This window comes from Callithrix jacchus, chromosome 2 (assembly GCF_049354715.1).
Source record: "Callithrix jacchus isolate 240 chromosome 2, calJac240_pri, whole genome shotgun sequence".
Taxonomy (NCBI): domain Eukaryota; kingdom Metazoa; phylum Chordata; class Mammalia; order Primates; family Cebidae; genus Callithrix; species Callithrix jacchus.
The window spans coordinates 153905016-153923883 of NC_133503.1; the positions used below are offsets into that span (position 1 = coordinate 153905016).

General features: G+C 37.4%; 1 protein-coding gene across 19 annotated transcripts in view; it reads left to right on the forward strand.

Annotated features, from left to right (window-relative positions):
* The window catches only part of IL6ST (interleukin 6 cytokine family signal transducer), a 61801-nt gene that overhangs the window by 9111 nt on the left and 33822 nt on the right, over positions 1–18868 (forward strand). For 6 of the 19 annotated variants that reach the window (XM_078352814.1, XM_035277263.3, XM_035277264.3 and 3 more), the window contains 4 exons: positions 4368–4455; positions 11230–11308; positions 16292–16597; positions 18100–18220. In XM_078352814.1, the coding sequence (XP_078208940.1) occupies positions 11245–11308; positions 16292–16597; positions 18100–18220 (491 nt within the window). In that variant the 5' untranslated portion in view covers positions 4368–4455; positions 11230–11244. 19 annotated transcript variants of the gene reach the window in all.

Consider the following 18868-nt stretch of genomic DNA (forward strand, 5'->3'; position numbering starts at 1 on the left):
CAGGTGGGAGCCACCATTCTGGGCCATGTGAAGTTTTAATATATGCAAAATTAAAGTGTATGTTAAAATAGCACAAAGGTCTAGGGGGAAAAATGGAAGTTATACTATTGTATACTTTACTATGCACGAGGTGGCATAATATTACTTGAAGATAAACTGTGAAAAGTTAAAGATGTACAAGTATAAACCTAAAGCAACCAATAAGAAAACAGAATTACAGCTTATTAACAAGGAAAATAATAAAAAATAATTAACAAAAATATGTGCAGAAAAGAAAGAACAGTCAAGTAGAAAACAAATATGAAGCTAATAGCTTTAAACCTAATCATATCACAAATTATATTAAATGTAAATGGTCTAAACACCCAATTGAAAAGCAGAGATTATCAGACTGGATACAACCACATGCTGCCTACCCACTAAAGATGCCACTTAAATATGAAGATGCATACAGACTAAACAAAAAAGGTTGGAAGAGGATATACCATGATAACACTAATCAAAAGAAGACAGATAGTAATATCAAAGTAGATGTCGGAGAAGAGAATATTATCAGGGGTAAATAAGGGCATTTCCTAATGATAAAAGGGTCAATTTATCAAAGATCTACCAAATAACATAGTTTCAAAATACACAGGGCAAAAACTGACAGAACTACAAGGAGAAATAAATCCACAGTAATATTCAGGGATTTCAGTATCCCTTTTTGAACAATGATAAAAGAAGTAGACAGAAAATCAGTAAGGATATGGAAGACTTGAACAGCACTGTCAACCAAATTCATGTAATGGCCATTTATGTAACACTCTATCAGCAACAGCAGTGCTTTTTAAGTGTACACAGAACCTTGATTTCAAGGTTTATAAGGCTGCAGTCATCAAGACAGTGTGGTGGTAGCATATAAATAAGCAAACTGTTTAGTGGAACAAATAGACTAGGAGTCAACCTACCTTTTGTTTTCATAAAGTACTGTTAGAACACAGCCACTTCTGTTTGTTTATGTATTTTTTTTGGTTGCTTTTATGTCACAACAGTAGATTGGTAGCTCCAATAGAGACCTCAGGGCCTAAAATATTTACCCCCTAGCTGTTACATGAAAAGCTTGCCCACCCTGGAATTAAGAGTACCCAAATAGACCCACACCTATGTGAACAACTGATTTTTAACAAAGGCACAAAGGTAATTCACTTGATAAAGGATAGTTTTTTCAAAAAATAGTTTTGAAACAATTTTCCGTATGTACAAAATGAACTCTAATTCCAGCTTGACACCGTACATAAATATTAACTTGAAATAATTGAGACCTAAATGATCCTGAAACTGTAAAAATTGTAGGAAAAAAAAACCTTTGTGACTTTATTTTTATTTTTTATCTTTTTTTTGGGGGGGGCGGTGGAGTCTTGTTCTGTCATCCAGGCTGGAGTGCAGTGGCACTATCTTGGCGCTGCAACTCCCGCCACCTGGGTTAAAGTGATTCTTTTGCTTTAGCCTCCTGTGTAGCTGGGATTACAGACATGGACCACCATGCCTGGCTAATTTTTTTTTTTTTTCTATTTTAGCAGAGGCAGAGTTTCACCATATCGCCCAGGCTGGTCTCAAACTCCTGAGCTCAGGCAGTCTGCCCACTTCGGCCTCCCAAAGTGCTGGGATTTACAAGTGTGAGCTACCACGCTGGGCCCTTTGTGATGTTAGATTAGGCAAAGACTTCTTAGGTACATCAAAAACACAAATTGATGAACTGAACTTTATTAAAATTAAATCTCCTGTTCTTCAAAAGACACTGTTAAAAGAATGAAAAGACAAGCATACAAGAAAATAATGCATAAATCTATTTTCTAATAAAACCCAGAGTATCTTCTTAGAACTTTCAAAATTTAATGAGAAAACAGGAAATCCAGTTGATCAATATGTTTGAACAGACACATCACCAAAGAAGATATAGCCAAGCACACACCTGCCATGGGGTCTAGCCATGCCACTCTTCACTTGCCTTCTATTTTGGGGCACAAACTATGTGTTAGCTTCCTAGGGCTACTATAATAGAGCATCCCTTTGTTACAGTATCCTTTATCTGAAATGCTTAGTGACAGAAGTATATTGGATTTTGGATTTCTTTTAAATTGTATTATATATTTATAGTTGAGCATCCCAAATCCTAAAATCTGAAATCCAAAATGCAAGAGCTCAAGAAGTTTTGGAATTAGAGCATTTCTGTTTTCAGATTTGGGATGTTCAACCCGTACCACAAACTGGGTGGCTCAAAATAAATCTATTCTCAAGGTCTTGGAGGCTAGAAGTCCTTTTGAGACTGGATAGAATCTTCCTTTGCCTCTCTTAGCTTTTGGTGGTAGCTATCAGTCTTTGACATTCCTTCGTTTACAGCTGCATAACTCCAGCTTCTGCCTCTGTTGTCACATGGCATTCTTCCTGGCACTGTCTCTTTAAATACACCAGTCATATTGTACTAAAGGCCTACTGTAACATCTAATTAAATCTGTAAGGGCCATATTTCCACATAGGGCAACATTTTGTGGTACTGAGGTTAGGACTTCAACATATTAGGGGAGCAATTCTGCCCATAACAAACAGCAAGAAAATTAAGTTAATTATGTTGTATTTAGAACAGGGGTTAGCAGACTATAACCCATAAACCAAATCCAGCTTGCAGCCATTTTTTAGATAAAGTTTTATGGGAATGTACTTATGCCCACTTATTTACATATTGTATATGGCTGCTTTTGCACCTTTGTGTTTGTGTGTGTGAGGGACTGAGTCTCACTCTGTTGCCCAGGCTGGAGTGCAATGGTGCTATCTTGGCTTGCTGCAACCTCTGCCTTCCAGGTTCAAGCAATTCTCCTGCCTCAGCCTCCCAAGTAGCTGGGATTACAGGCATGCACCACCATGCCCAGTTAATTTTTTTGTATTTCTGTAGAGACAGGGTTTCACCATATTGACCAGACTGGTCTTGAACTCCTGACCTTGTGATCCACCCATCTCAGCCTCCCAAAGTGCTGGGATTACAGGCATAAGCCAGCGTGCCCGTCACTTTTGCACTTTAATACTGGAGTTAACTAATTGTAAGAGAGAACTTAAAGCCTGCAAAGCCTAAAATATTTATTATCTGGCCCTTTACAGAAAATGTTTGCCAGCCTATTTTAGACGGTGTTAAGCACTGTAGAAAAAAAACCAAACAAACAGGAAAGGAGCATAAGCAACACAGGGTGGTTAGGGAAGATCTCTATGAAGAGGTGAATTTGAGCAAAGGCTACAAGGAATTATTCTTTATGTATTAGGACGATGTCCACTATGTAGTGTTAACTGAAAAAAGTTATAAAACATTTCTCACTTACATGATTCCATCTTTGTAAAATAGGAAAGTGTATATTTATACAATATAAAGTTATATAATACATGTCCAGGAAATTTTGCAAGAATATCTACCAAAATGTTCATAGTAGTTATCTCTTGGTGAGATTATAGTGCACTTTCACGTGGCATTTTTTGCATTTGTTTTCATTAGGTATTTAAAAAATATTTTAATAAATTCTTATGTGTTATTAAATTATATCAAAGGCTTAATGTGTATGAAACAATAATGGAAGATTCAGCACCTTGCCTAAGTTTGAAGTTTACTTGTATTTCAAAGAGGAGCCACTAGTACTTAAGCTAGAATTTAAGTGAGCAAATCTTAAAATGGATTTTTATCTCTGGGTACATTTAGCAGGCTTAATTTAGTGCTAGTAGAAGAAAAAAGATGTGATTGTAAGAACTTCTGTCATAAATGTTCATTTCATGTTTCTATGACATTATATACACATCAGGGAAGTTTGCATTAGGTGTGGGTGAGCCAATAATATTTGCAAGTGTATATCAAATCATAGCACTAGGGCTGGGCACTATGGCTCATGCCTGTAATCCCAACACTTTGGGAGGCTGAGGTGGGCAGATCCACTTGAGCTCAGCCTGGGCAACATGGTGAAACCCCATCTCTACTAAAAGTGAAAAAAAAAAAAAAAATAGGTAAGCTTGCTGGTGCCACCTGTCATCCCAGCTACTTAGGAGGCTGAGGTGGGAGAATTACCTGAACCCAGGAAGTTTAGGCTCCATGAGCTGTGATTGTGCTACTGCACTCCAGCCTGGGTGATGGGAGTGAGACTGTGTCACCAAAAAAAAAAAAAAAAAAAAGCACTAGGATATTTGAATACTCTTATACAAGTATTTACGGGTTTATTTTATTCTGAAGGTCTGAAGATACCTGAAGTGGGATATCTGCAAAACCAAAAGCCTAAGAGTAGACAGGAGTTTTAAAATACACATATAAAATTATCAAAGCCAGCCTTCTGAAAAAGACTGTCCTCTCTTTATAGTGAAACTCAATGGAAAAAGCATGACATTTAGAAGCAGAGGACTTAGCTTCAAATCCCTGCTCCTTCACTTACTAATTTTGTGATTTGGGTAAGTAATTGGTCTCATCTGAATTTTTTTTTTTTTTAAATAAAGTTCCAGTAAATAATCCCTGCCCCACTCACCTAATTCTTTAGGATATTAGGTGACTACAGTGAAATAATTTATGTGAAAACATTTTGTGTAACATAAAATAGTATCCTATGAACTCATAATTGGTACTGATGGAAGAGAACAGTGTGTGGATAATTTAAAAACTAATTTAATAATTAGTTAATTTAGCATAGGTATTAACCATCTTCTGGTAGATTTAGTCACAGTAACGTTGTACTGTGACAGATATATAGAAATTTTCCTCATCCTGATCCCCACTCAACTTATTCATTCAGCAATCATTATTTTGCCTTCTGTTTGGCAATTTTAGTTCATGTACTGTTCTACAATTGTAATACAGTTTATATTGACATTCTTCTTCACATGCATTGTAAATCCAAATAGTCATGCTTTTTATTCCATCCTTAGGTTAAGTTAGAAAACGAAAAAAAATCACAATCCATAGGTGACAAAAATAATTTATGAAGAGCACAACCATTAAATATTTATCAATTGTAACTCTACTGCTTTTTCTCCCACTTGAGACAATTATGGAAATGAAAGTAAATGAAAATGAAAAACTATAGGGATAATCTTGAATTTTTTCTATTTTGAGTAAATCATTTATAAACTTTGTTTCAGTAACATTAAAAGTAGCAATACCTGTTATATATCGTCTAGCTCCTTTCAGCATACTACCATGTTAAGTCACCATAGTTGAGGAATGATTACAGCATTTGATTCTCAGAGCTAATCTTTCCTGTTTTTATGGTTACTAGTTAGGTTTTGGCTTCATAGAAGCTTTTCAAGTAACCTGCAGATATCAAGGAAAGTTAGTGTATGCAATGTATGGTTATAATATATGCATAGAAAATTCTGCAAGAGGTAAGGCGATAGTGCTATTAATAGAATTTTAAATTAAATATTAGATCAACAGAAGGAAAAGAGGGAAAAAATAAGCAAAAGGCTGTCAATTCTGTCAGTTTTTTAAACAAGCCCCAAATGAAGTTAACTGTATTGCATATAATATTTTATATAATGTTATTGTGTCTTCATCTCTTAAGTTTGGACTATGAAATCAAGTGCTGTAATAGATGTTTCTTCATCACCTCTCCATGACAATCTTTAAAAGTTAGGAAAGTTTACTTTGTCTGGTTGCCTTTATTTGTATTCTGTGATACTACTGAAACAAATCTAATTGCTTTGAAGTAATTGTAAATTCTTTCATGGACCTCTTGTTTTAGAGCAGCTTTGTTGCAAGAATATAGTACATTTGGCTTGGCATAGTGGCTTAAACCTACAATCCCAGCACTTTAGGAGGCCAAGGAGATTGTTTCAGGCCAGGAGTTTGAGACCTGCCTGGGCAGCAGAGTGAGACTCCTGTCTTTACAGAATTTTTTTTTTTAAATTAGCTGGGTGTGCTGGAAACCTGTTACGTATAAAAATTTTTTAAAATTTTGTTTTAACAAAACCGTGTTAGGGAGTGCATAAAGTCAAGTTAGTAGGTATATTTAATAAAATAATATTGTGTTCCAAGTATAGAATCATTTCTCATCAAGAAGAGTTAATAGTTTTATTCAGGAGAAAAAAACGACATATTTAGTATTTTGTCTTTAATAATTTTAGCTTTTATTTTAGATTCAGAGAGTACATGTGCAGGTTACATGGGTATATTGTGTGATGCTGAGATTTGGAGTATGATTGAACTGTCACCCAGTTAGTGAGCATAGTACCCAATAGTTAGTTTTTCAACATTAAGTATTTATTTATTTTTATTTTTTGAGATGGAGTTTTGCTGTGTCACCCAGGCTGGAGTGAAGTGGGGCCATCTCTGCTCATTGCAACCTCTGCCTCCTGGGTTCAGGCAATTCTCCTACTTCAGCCTCCTGAGTAGCTGGGATTACAGGTGCCCAACACCATGCCTAGCTAATTTTTGTATTTTTAGTAGAGATGGGGTTCATTATATAGGCCGGGATGATCTGGAACTCCTGACCTCAGATGATCCGCCTGCCTCGGCTTTTCAAACTGCCTGGATTACAGGCGTCAGCCACCTGCCCAGCGTAAGTATTTATTATTATTGTTTTTGAAACAAGAGTCTTGTTTCAAAGACTCTGTTGCCCAGGCTGGAGTGCAGTGGTGCAGTCTTAGCTAACTGCAACCTCTGCCTCCCAGGTTCAAGCGATTCTCCTGCCTTAGCCTCATAAGTAGCTGGGATCACAGGTGTGCGCTACCACATCTTGCTAATTTTTGTATTTTGAGTAGAGACAGGATTTCACCATGTTGGCCAGACAGGTCTCGAACTGCTGACCTCAGGTTATCCACCCATCTTGGCCTCCCAAAGTCCTGGGGTTACAGGTATGAGCCACTGCATCTAGCCAACGTTAAGTATTTTTTAATTTATATTTATTTTTTGCAAAAGTACTAAAGATTCACATGGTCAACATTGGAAGGCTACAAACTATATGGTGGAGAGTCTCCCTTCCATCTTGATCTCTCAAATACCCATTCATAGCCAGTATTTGAACTTTTATCCTCCTGGAGATACTGTATGCATATATAAAGAAACGAATGTGTGTTTTGCTTTCTTGTATATTGTTTTGCCCACAAATAATAGCAATGCATTGTTCTGTACTTCAACAATGTATTTTAGATAACTTTATGTTTCAGTACATATAGAGCTTCCTCATTTTTTTTTTTTTACATGGTTTTGGTATACCATAATTTAACTAGTGTCCTATCATAATTAGGTCATTTGAACCTTTTACGACTAAAAGCAATGCAGTGAATAACTTTGTACATGGTGTTGTTTTATTTATATCTATAGGATAAAATAAAACAGAATCATTAGATTCAAATATATATGTTGTAATTTTGATTGATATTGCCAAACTGGCTCTCTGCCTTGTTTGGGTAGGGCTTTTTTCTTTGTTTTTAATTGAGGTCTAATTTACAAACAACGAAACTGACAGTTTTTAAAGTATACAATGTCTTGGGAAGTTTATGCCAATTTACAATATAACCTGTAGTGTGTAACAATACCTTCATTGCTTAGTCTCATAACACCATGTTGATACCTTTTTGGTTTTTATATTTTTACCAACACTAATATGTAAGAATGGTATTGGGATAATTTTTGGTTTATTTACCTTTTTTTCCTAAGTACAGCTTACATACTGTAAAACAGAACTCATAAGTGTACAGCTCAGTGAGTTTATCACTGTTCAGGTCAAGATACAGAACATGGTCAGCACCCCAGAATGTCCCCTTTTGTACTCTTCCCCGCAACATACAAAAAACTGCCCTGACCTCTGTCACCAAACATGGTAGACTTTTGCTTCTTTTTGAACTTTCTATAAAAGAAATCATGCAGAGTGTACTTTCTTGCCTTCTTTACTTTTTTAAATTTTTGTAGAGTCAAAAAAAAATTTTTTGTAGAGTCAGGGTCTATTTTGTTCAGACTGGCCTCAAACTCCTGGCCTCAAGCAATCCTTCCCCCAACTTCCCAAAGTGCTGACATTACAGGTGTGAACCACTGCACCCAGCCTGTCTGATTTCTTTCATTCTGTAGTATATGTGAGATTCATCCATGTTGCATGCATCTGTTATTCTTTTTCATTGCTGTGATTCAGTTACTTTAATATACCATAATTTATCCTGATGTTAATGGATATTTGGTTGATTTTATTTTTCATCTTTTTTGGATAAAACTTCTGTAAAATTCTTGTACATGTCTTTGGAGGTATTAAGCACTCATTTCTTTTGGCTGTACCGTACTGGGCAGATTTTGTTTTTAAGGTCTAATTTATAAACAATAAAATTCATCAGTTTTTAGTTAGACAACTTGATAGGAAACCCATGGATCTTAGATTTCTGCATTTCTTATGAGCAGAATCCTGATGGCTGCCTTTTTTTCTGAACTTAGCTTTCTTTTTTTTTTTAATTGAGATCGGATCTCACTCTTATGCCCAGGCTGGAGTGCAGTGGTGCGATCTTGGCTCACTGCAACCTCTGCCTTCTGGGTGCAAGCAATTCTCTGCCTCAGCCTTCCGAGTAGCTGGAATTACAGGCAGCCACCACTATGCCTGGCTAATTTTTGTATTTTTAGTAGAGATGGGGTTTCACCATTTTGGCCACGCTGGTCTTGAACTCCTGACCTCGTGATCCACCTGCCTCCACCTTCCAAAATGCTGGAGTTTCAGGTGTGAGCCACCGCACATGGCCTTAGCTTTTAAAGAATGTTGGAAAGTAGGCTCTCAGAGCCATGGAGCAAAGGGCAGGTTTGCTTATAGTCTTCAAAGATAGAGATAATGTCCCCCTCTAGAGTAAATGGCAGACACACTTCCTGCACATTTTTCAAGTTTGGGGTTTCTTAAGCTCTATCTTTTCTTTCCTGTGAAGCAGCCTGTGCAGGTGTCATCTGACTTCACAGTGCCCTGTGGCAACTGGGACTCAAGCAGCTGGTACAAGAAAATGCTGATACTCTGACTACTGTTATGAGTAATAAGGTCCTTTTTGTCTCTGACTCAAGAATGTCATGTCTTTTGTCAGTATCCATGACACTGTAGTAGGCTGAATTGTTAGTTTGAAAGTGAGGTAAAATCTCACTTTGAAATATAGGTACAGAATTCAGTGAATTTTGACAAATGTATAGTCTTGTCTTTTTTTTTTTTTTAATAGAGTCTAGAGTCTGGCTTTGTCACCCAGGCTGGAGTGACGTGGTGCGATCTCAGCTCACTGCAGCCTTTGCCTCCCAGGTTCCAGCAGTTCTGCCTCAATGCTCATGTGTAGCTGGGACTGCAAGCACATACCTCCACAGCCAGCTAATTTTTTTTTTTTTTGGGTGACAGGATCTTGCTTTGTTGCCCAAGCTGGAGTGTAGTGGCATGATCTGGGCTTACTACAACCTCCACTTCACAGGTTTAAGTGATTCTCCTGCCTCACCCTCCCAAGTAGCTAGGACTACAGGTACACGCTATCACACCCAGATAATTTTTGTGGGGTTTTTTTTTTTTTTTTGAGATGGAGTCTCACTCTCATCTGTCGCCAGGCTGGAGGGCAGTGGCATAATCTTGGCTAACTGCATCCTCCGCCTCTGGGTTCAAGCAATTATCCTGCCTCGGCCTCCTGAGTAGCTGGGACTATAGGCATCAGCCACCACATCTGGCTTATATTTGTATTTTTAGTAGTGACAGGGTTTCACATGTTGGCCAGGCTGGTCTCGAACTCCTGACCTCAAGTGATCCATCCACCTCAGCCTCTTAAAAGTGCTGTGCCACCGCACCCTGCCAAATGTGTAGAGTCTTAAAATCACCACCACAATCAAGTCATAGAATATTTTTGTCACCCCAGATTTCCTTTACATGTGCCTCATCTACCTCAGCCCTAGGCAACCCTGGATCTGCATTTTGTCACCCTAGTTTTGCCATATCAAGAATTTCAGAGGCACAGTGGCTCATGCCTATAATCCCAGCACTTTGGGAAGCCAAGGCAGGAGGATCACTTGAGCCTAGGAGTTTACCATCTCTAAAAGGAATATACCATAATTTATCCTAGTGTTAATGGATATTTGATTGAGTGCAGTGGTGTGACCATGGCTCACTGTGACCTCGAGCTCCAGGGCCAGTGATTCTCCTGCTTCAGCCTCCTTAGCAGCTGGGACCAGAGGTATGATATGGTTTAAATCTTTGTCCCTAGCCAACCAAATCTCATGTCATATTGTAATCCCCAGTCCCGAAAACAAACAAGCAAACAAAAAGTTTCCTGTAAATAGTTATACAGTATATAGCCTGTTGTGTCTGGCTTCATTTATTCAGTGTAATGCTTTTGAGATTCATTCATACTATTGCATGTATCACTAGTTCATACCTTTTTTTTTTTTTTTTTTTTGCTGAGCAGTATTCTATTGTATGTCTGTACCGTTGTTTGGATATATGTTTATACATTCACCAGTTGGGGGACATTTGGATTGTTTCCAGTTTGGGACTTATGAATAAAGCTGCTGTGAACATTTAAGTATGAGTCTTGGTGCGGGCCTGTGTTTTTATTTTGGGGAATACGCTCTTAGGGAGTGGAAGTACCAAGTCTTATGGTGTGCTTTTAACTTGGTAATGAACTACCAAATTGTTTATCAGAGTCTTTAATATCCTTTTGCATTTCTATCTGAATAGTTTTAATTTATATCTCTCATTTTGAGTGAAATTGAAAGCATCTTTTTTATATGCTTGATTTACTTGTATTTCCTTTTCTATAAACTATTCAAATCTTTTTGCCTTTTGTTCTATTAGGTGTTAGAAATTTTTTAATGATTTCTAGGCGTTCTTTATATATTAGGGAAAGTTTTTGGCCATGCTATGAATTACATTTTTTTCCCATTAGTCAGGTATCTTTGAAGGATACATATACAGTGAGTTTTGCCATGTAGACGTTTGTCTCTGAAGTTCTTAATCTCACAGTTATCTACTAATACAGGACTTCACATAAGGAAGAAAACAAGTTTTATCTCTTTTAATCTTAAAGTATAAGTTATGTTTTCTAGCAGTGTTTTCCATAGACATAACTTCATTGGGAATAAAGAAAAATAATGCGAAGACTTAAGTTTGTTTTCTATGTTCTCATTAGAATTTTACCACCTTTTAGAAACACAGCTACAGAATGGAAACAAGATTGTATCTTAAATTATGTGTATATAAGAGACAAAAATATTAAAAGTAATACTACATTTGTCTGTTGCAGAAATAGCTACTCAAGATGTTGATGTTGCGGACTTGGCTAGTGCAAGCCTTGTTTATTTTCCTCACCACTGAATCTATAGGTAAGGTTCATGAAATACTCTTACCTTCTAACTTCACAAATTAGGTTTGTATATTTTTATATCATTATATAATGAAGCTTATGTTTAATTATTCTTTAATTCATATATTCTTTCTAGGATAATCGAGGGAATGATATCTTAAAATGATTTTAATAAGTAAAAATATGCTTGATAATCTTTTTAAATATAATTTGAGTTGTAACAGTCATTCAGTAATCAAATGCTGTGTATTGATACTAACAATAACTTTAAAATGGGGAAGGAAAAATATGTGTGGCTTTTTTTTTTTCCGGTAAATGGATAGGAGAAAATCTGTTAAATCTTGTTAAATTTTAAGTCATTCATACTGCGTGTTCTTCAAGTATTAAAGGGCTGCTTTCCTGTGTCTGTTTCCTGTTCGGTAACTCCCCAAACTACAGTTACCCAGTTATCCAGTCTCCTCACTACCAGTCCCCACTTTCAACACTGGGGATTACAATATGACATAAGATTTGGATGGGAACAGATTCAAAGCATATCACGCCTCTAGGCCCTCTGAGTCTCTATTCAGGAGGCTGAGGCAGGAGAATTACTCGAACTCTAGAGCTCAAGGTCACAGTGAGCCATAGTCATGCCATTGTATTCTATGCTGGACTAAAGAGCAAGACCCTGTATCACAAAAAATATTTATCTGTACGTGTGTGTGTATCAGAGCCACTGTGGTCAGACTGGTTTTGGTATTACATTTATTTTTTTCCATGAAGAGCCTTTTTTAAAAAAAATTATTTTTTTAACTTTAGGTGCATACTGTATCTGGCATTTCTCCCTGTGTTATTCCTCCCCACCCCTGCTGTCTCTCCCCTACCCCCCCCAACTGCTACCAGTGTGTGATGCTCCTCTCCCTGAGTCCACGTGTTCTCATTGTTCAACACCCACCTATTGAGTGAGAACATGTGGTGTTTGGCTTTCTGTTCTTGTGTCAGTTTGCTGAGAATGATGGTTTTCGTATTCATCCAAGTCCCTACAAAGAACACGAACTCATCGTTTTTTATGGCTGCATAGTATTCCATGGTGTATATGTACCGCATTTTCTTTGTCCAGTCTATCACTGATGGGCATTTGGGTTGGTTCCAGGTCTTTGCTATTGTACACAGGGCTACAGTGAACATACATACGCATGTGTCTTTGTAGTAGAACGATTTATAGTTCTTTGGGTATATGCCCAGTAATGGGATTGCTGGGTCAAATGGAATTTCTATTTCTAGATCCTTGAGAAATCGCCACACTGTCTTCCACAATGGTTGAACTATTTACACTCCCACCAACTGTGTAAGAGTGTTCCTATTTCTCCACGTCCTCTCCAGCATCTATTTGTCTCCAGATTTTTTAACGATCGCCATTCTAATTGGCATGAGATGATATCTCAATGTGGTTTTGATTTACATTTCTCTAATGACCAGTGATGATGAGCATTAAGAGGCCAAGAAACATATGAACAAATGCTAATCATCACTGGTCATAAAGAGCCTTTTATTCAAAGACAACAACATTTATAATAAATATCCAATAACTGTCTCTTTTATAATGCTTATTGTAGCCCAGGCACTGTCCAAATGTTTTCTCTATATTAACTTATTTTTGGCTGTGTGTTATGTTTTTTTTTTTTTTTTTTTCTGAGACAGAGTCTCAGTCTGCCACCCAGACTGGAGTGCAGTGGCACAGTCTCCACGCACTGCAACCTCTGCCTCCTGGGTTCAAGTGATTCTCCCACCTCAGCCTCCCAAGTAGCTGAGACTTTTTTTGAGACAGAGTCTTGTTCTGTCACCCAGGCTGGAGTGCAGTGGGATCTCAGCTAACTGCAACCTCTGCCCCCGAGTTGAAGCAATTCTTCTGCCTCAGCTTCCTGAATAGCTGGGATTACAGGTGTGGGCCACCACACCCAGCTAATTTTTGTATTTTTAGTATAGATGGGGTTTCGCCATATTGGTCAGGCTGGTCTGGAACTCCTGATCTCAGGTGATCAGCCCATCTCAGCCTCCCAAAGTGCTGGAATTACAGACGTGAGCTATCACATCCTCCTGGTTATAATATGTGCTAATTCACATGTCTTCATTTTACCCTATAAACATTAAAAAATAACTTTATCAGATACCTTTCTTAATTAAAATACTTTCTTTTTACAATTTAATCTCCACCTGGTAGCCCTGTAAAATGGGGTTAATTTGGCATGGGATGGTTTTAGTGAAGCCGTGTCTCACTTTGAAAAACAGAACATTTGCCCATTTTTTAATATTTCTTTTATTCTATGTGATTAAAAATTAATCATATTAGGTCTCTAATTATATCTTTTGTTTTTAGTACTTTAGAGAATATTTCATATTTAATGTCCCTATAATTACTATCTCTAAAGTATAGTGATTTTACCAAAGAATAAAGTGAGGTCTAGGGAGTTGTAAGGCCCAGTATCACAGGATAACTTAGTAGAGATTCTCCAAAGGTGAAGGACCATACTATTAGAAATTGAGAGTATGCACTTAGATTTACAGTAGACATGTATAAATAATGGCAAGATGATATAAACAGGTCACATTATAAGTTTGAAACAAAGAAATACACATTCCAACTCTGGGTTTTCTAGGCTTTATGAGAGGTCCTAGGATTCCATTTGGGGGATACAATTTTGACTGCAAAGACCATTTTTAATTTTTCCTGCTGATTTTGAGAGATGGAATTAGAAAATAATTATCTAATTTTTTAAGATAGCTTTATCCTTTGTGCCACCTAGATGAGGACCAAGTTGGGAATTGGAAGAGTCTGTTAACTGAGGTTGACTTTTTAGTTATCTCAGCATTCTTTATCTATAAAAGGTTGAAGTAAATGATCTCTAAGGTTCTTTGCGCTATCAGTTCTGTTATTCTATGTCTTTTACCTTAACTGCTAAAACAGTCACCTCTGATGGACCCTTATAGACCCTATCAGTGTGACTAGATTACCTGTCTCTGGAAAGTAGTAATAATGATAGACTGCCGTTTATTGGAAGTCTGTTGAGTACCAGGCATTGTACTAAGTGCTTTACATAAATAATTTTTTTTGTTTTTTGTTTGTTTTTGTCCTCTCCATAGCCCAGGCTAGAGGACAGTCACCAGTCTGAGCTCGTTACAGCCTTGACCTCCTGGGCTCAAGCACCTACCCTAGCACCTGCCTTAGCACCCTACCCCCACCCCCAAGTAGAAGTGTCTGGGACTACAGGCAGATGCCACGATGCCTGGCTAAGTTTTGTATTTTTTTGTAGGGACGGTGTTTTGCCATGTTGCCCAGGCTAGTAATTTTTTATCTCAAAAAGACTTCACGGGTAACTACCCAGGAACCCCGCAGCAAATAGGATTCACTGAGGAAAGCCACCTTAAAATTGTGGACATTGAAGCTACAGAAAAAGAATAAAATCATGTCAAATAGTTGGGACTTTTATCTTGATAATAGGTAGTCACCGAATTATTTAATATAGACAAATGTCCTAATTATTTTAGAACGGTATCTGTGACAGTAGTATGTAAGATAAACTGGAAGGAGGTCAGGCTGATATAAATAATACAGTGCTCTGTGCTTCAGCAGTCAAAAGGTTTATTTCATTGGAAAGAAGAGATTGATATGCACATTAAGAATATAGAACCAATAAAGTGCAATATTGTTAAGTTGGAGGTTAGTGGAGGCTAATTAGAGAGAGAGGTTAGAAGATGACTACAGAGTATCTGGCCTAGATGTCTGGATGGGAGTGGTGCTGTTAGTAGAGGCAAAGAAGTAAGAATAAAAAATAATAAGTTTGAAAAGATTGCGATACATATAGTTTTGGACATGCTTATTTAAACGTAGCTCGAGGAAATCTCAGGTAGATATATGTCTAATGGGTTATTGAAATCATGGAGGAGTTAGTGCTAGAGATGGGAACTGAGATGCCATCAACATGGAATAGGTGATAGGTAAAGCATATAGTTTAATTTTTTTTTTTTACCCGATCTGATTCTTTGTGTTTTGTTTGTGTTTTGAGACTGGGTCTTGCTATGTCACCCAGGCTGGAGTGCAGTGGCTTGACCTCAGTTCACTGCAGCCTCCACCTCCCAGGTACAGGTGATTCTCATGCCTCAAACTCCCAGGTAGCTGAGATTACAGGTACCCACCACGATACCTGGCTAATTTTTGTAGAGACAGGGTTTCACTCTGTTGGTCATGCTGATTCTTTGTTTCTAAATAGGGGATCTTATCCCATGCATTTATTCTCAATCCATTGTCCAGGGTGGAGTGCAATGGTGTACTACAACCTTGACCTCTTGGGGTCAAGCGATCATCTGCCTCCAGCCTCCAGAGTAGTTGGGACTATAGGCATGCGTCACCATGCTCGGCTAATTTTTTTTTATTTTTAGTACAGATGGCGTCTCCCTATGTTGCCTGAGCTGGTTTCAAACTCCTGAGCTCAAGCGATCCTCTTGCCTCGGCCTTCCAAAAGTGCTGAGATTATAGACATAAACCACCACACACAGCTCCATGCATTTATTCTTAAAACTAAACTGTTTGGCCACCTTGTTTTATTCTTCCTGTTTTGTATTGGTCCCTTGTTGTTTCTTTTGATGTCTGAGTTTCGATGTGTGGACATATATACTGTCTGTCTGTGACCCCAACTGTACTCCACAACAGAATAGGTCATGGGGCAAGTATATATCATGTTGCAGGTAGTCTGTTTTTCTTTAAACAAACAGTTTATACCTTGGGCTAAAGCATGAATGGGTTTTTCTTAATTCAGCTCTATTATCCTTCTAATTTGCATATTTATTTACAAATTCAGGCATTAAATTCTAACCATATTGATTTTCAGTTATGTATTCTTTTTCTGTGTCTTTAGGGATATTTAAGTGAAGGTTGAGGGATTCTACATTGAGTGCTACCAGCTAGATAGCATTTTGTACCAGAAAAATTCAGTCTATTTACATATTTTCTGTTGTTCCTTTTTAGGTGAACTTCTAGATCCATGTGGTCATATCAGTCCTGAATCTCCAGTTGTACAACTTCATTCTAATTTCACTGCAGTTTGTGTGCTAAAGGAAAAATGTATGGATTATTTTCATGTAAATGCGAATTACATTTTCTGGAAAACAAACCATTTTACTATTCCTAAGGAACAATATACTATCATAAACAGAACAGCATCCAGTGTCACCTTTACAGATATAGCTTCATTAAATATTCAGCTCACTTGCAACATTCTGACATTTGGACAGATTGAACAGAATGTTTATGGAATCACAGTAATTTCAGGCTGTAAGTTTTGTTTTTGTCTTACTTCAGGCATTGTCATAACTATTGAACTGCATTTTTAATAGTGTCCTTTCATCTTCATAAAATGTAGTCACTTGTAGACTTAGTGACTTGGACATGTTTGTTTTTTAAAAAGTAAGCTTAGAAGTAGGGACTACATTTCCATTATTAATGTACCAAAGCCTAAAGAGTGATACAAGTCTCCTGTCTTCTCTGAAAGTCAAGCAGTTTTCAGTTTACTAAAGAAATATTTGACATGAGACCCTCCCTCCCACCACAAGAAAGTATTGTTGAATTGACATCTATCATGGTAACTGTCAATATCCCTTAATTGCTGAGAAAATGCACATGTAAAACAGGTACCTGAAGAAGGCAAATAAAGCTGGGTGCAGTGGCTCACGTCTATAATCTCAGCACTTTGGGAGGCAGAGGCGGGTGGATCACCTGCAGTTCGAGACCAGCCTGACCAACATGGAGAAACCCTGTCTTTACTAAAAATACAAAAATAGTCAAGCATGGTGGTGCATGCCTGTAATCCCAGCTACTTGGGAGGTTGAGGCAGGCGAATCACTTCGCAGAGGTTGCGGTGAGCTGAGATCGTGGCATTGTACTCCAGCCTGGGCAATAAGAGTGAAACCCTGTCTCAAAAAAAAAAAAAAAGAAGGCAAATCAATACTGGAGTAAATCTTCTTCTTTTTTTTTTTTTTGTAACAGACTCTCACTCTGTCACCCACTCTGGAGTCCAGTGACATGATCTCAACTCATTGCAATCTCCACTTCCCAGGTTCAAGTGATCTTCCTGCCTTAACCTCCCAAGTAGCTGGAACTACAGGCATGAACCACCATGCCTGGCTAATTTTTTGTACTTTTAGTAGAGATGGGGTTTTGCCATGTTGGTCAGACTGTTTTCAAAACTCCTGGCCTCAGATGATTCACCTGCCTCAGGCTCCCAAAGTGCTAGGATTACAGGCGTGAGCCACCCCGCCTGGCCTTGAAGTAATATAGTAAACGAAATAAACTTACTGTGATCTAAAGGTGGGTTATTAAATTTGTAGATCACCCAGACTTAACAATTTTGGCATTTGCTTTTCTTCCAGCAGAGTTGGGAATGCAATAAGAAGATAAATATAAATGAATCATTTTTGCTTCTATATAATTGCCTCTTACAAACGTATATAAATATTACCTTTAAAAATGCACTTAATGGAGAAGTCAGCTGATATTTTTATCCAGTTATAAATGAAAGTTGATTTTATGTAGAAAATTAATATGAAACAAACCAGTTAATGACAGTTAGTATGGATGTATATGTATTACTGCCTAGAAAGAAGAGTTTAGATAGAAAAGAAGTTAACAACATTACCAGTCTTTCATAGTGTCCATACTTTTTGCTTGGGTTTGTTTTTTTTTTTCATCTAATTTAGGTTGTAAATGTCTTGGGTAGTATATAAATTGCATACTATTTGTGGATCTAACACTTTTTGAAAAACAATAATCTCTTTTAGTACCTCCAGAAAAACCTGAAAATTTGAGTTGCATTGTTAACGAGGGAAAGAGAATGATGTGTCAGTGGGATCCTGGAAGGGAAACACACTTGGAGACAAACTTCACTTTAAAATCTGAATGGTATGTCGTTTTAAATTTGTTTTGTGTTAGATTTATTAAGTTACTCATTTTCCAAGTAATAATATTAAATGCTATTTTAAAACATTTAATTTTTTATTTTGTAACATTTCAAATATATGTAAAAATAGAGGCCAGGTGTGGTTCACACCTGTAATCCCAGCACTTTGGGAGGCTGAGGCAGGTGGATCACTTGAGGCCAGGAGTTCGAATCCAGCCTGGCCAACAGGATGAAGCCCCATCTCTACCAAAAATACAAAAATTTGCTGGGCGTGATGGCAGGCACCTGTAATCCCAGGTACTCCGAGGTTGAGGCAGGAGACTCGCTCGAATCCAGAAGACAAAGGTTGCAGTGAGCCGAGATTGCACCACTGTGCTCCAACCTGGGCAATAGAGTGAGACTCCATCTCAAAAAATTAAATTAAATATAAAAGTAGAAATAATCATATAATAAATACCCATACATACCCATCACTTAGCTTCAACACTGGTCAGCTGGTGACCAGTCCTATTTCAAAGATACTCTTGCCCATATTATCTTGAAGAGAAAATCTCAGACATCATATCATTTCATCTAAATATTTCAATACATATCTCTAAAAGATAAGGACATTTTTAAAAAAGCATAACAACATACCATTATTACACTCA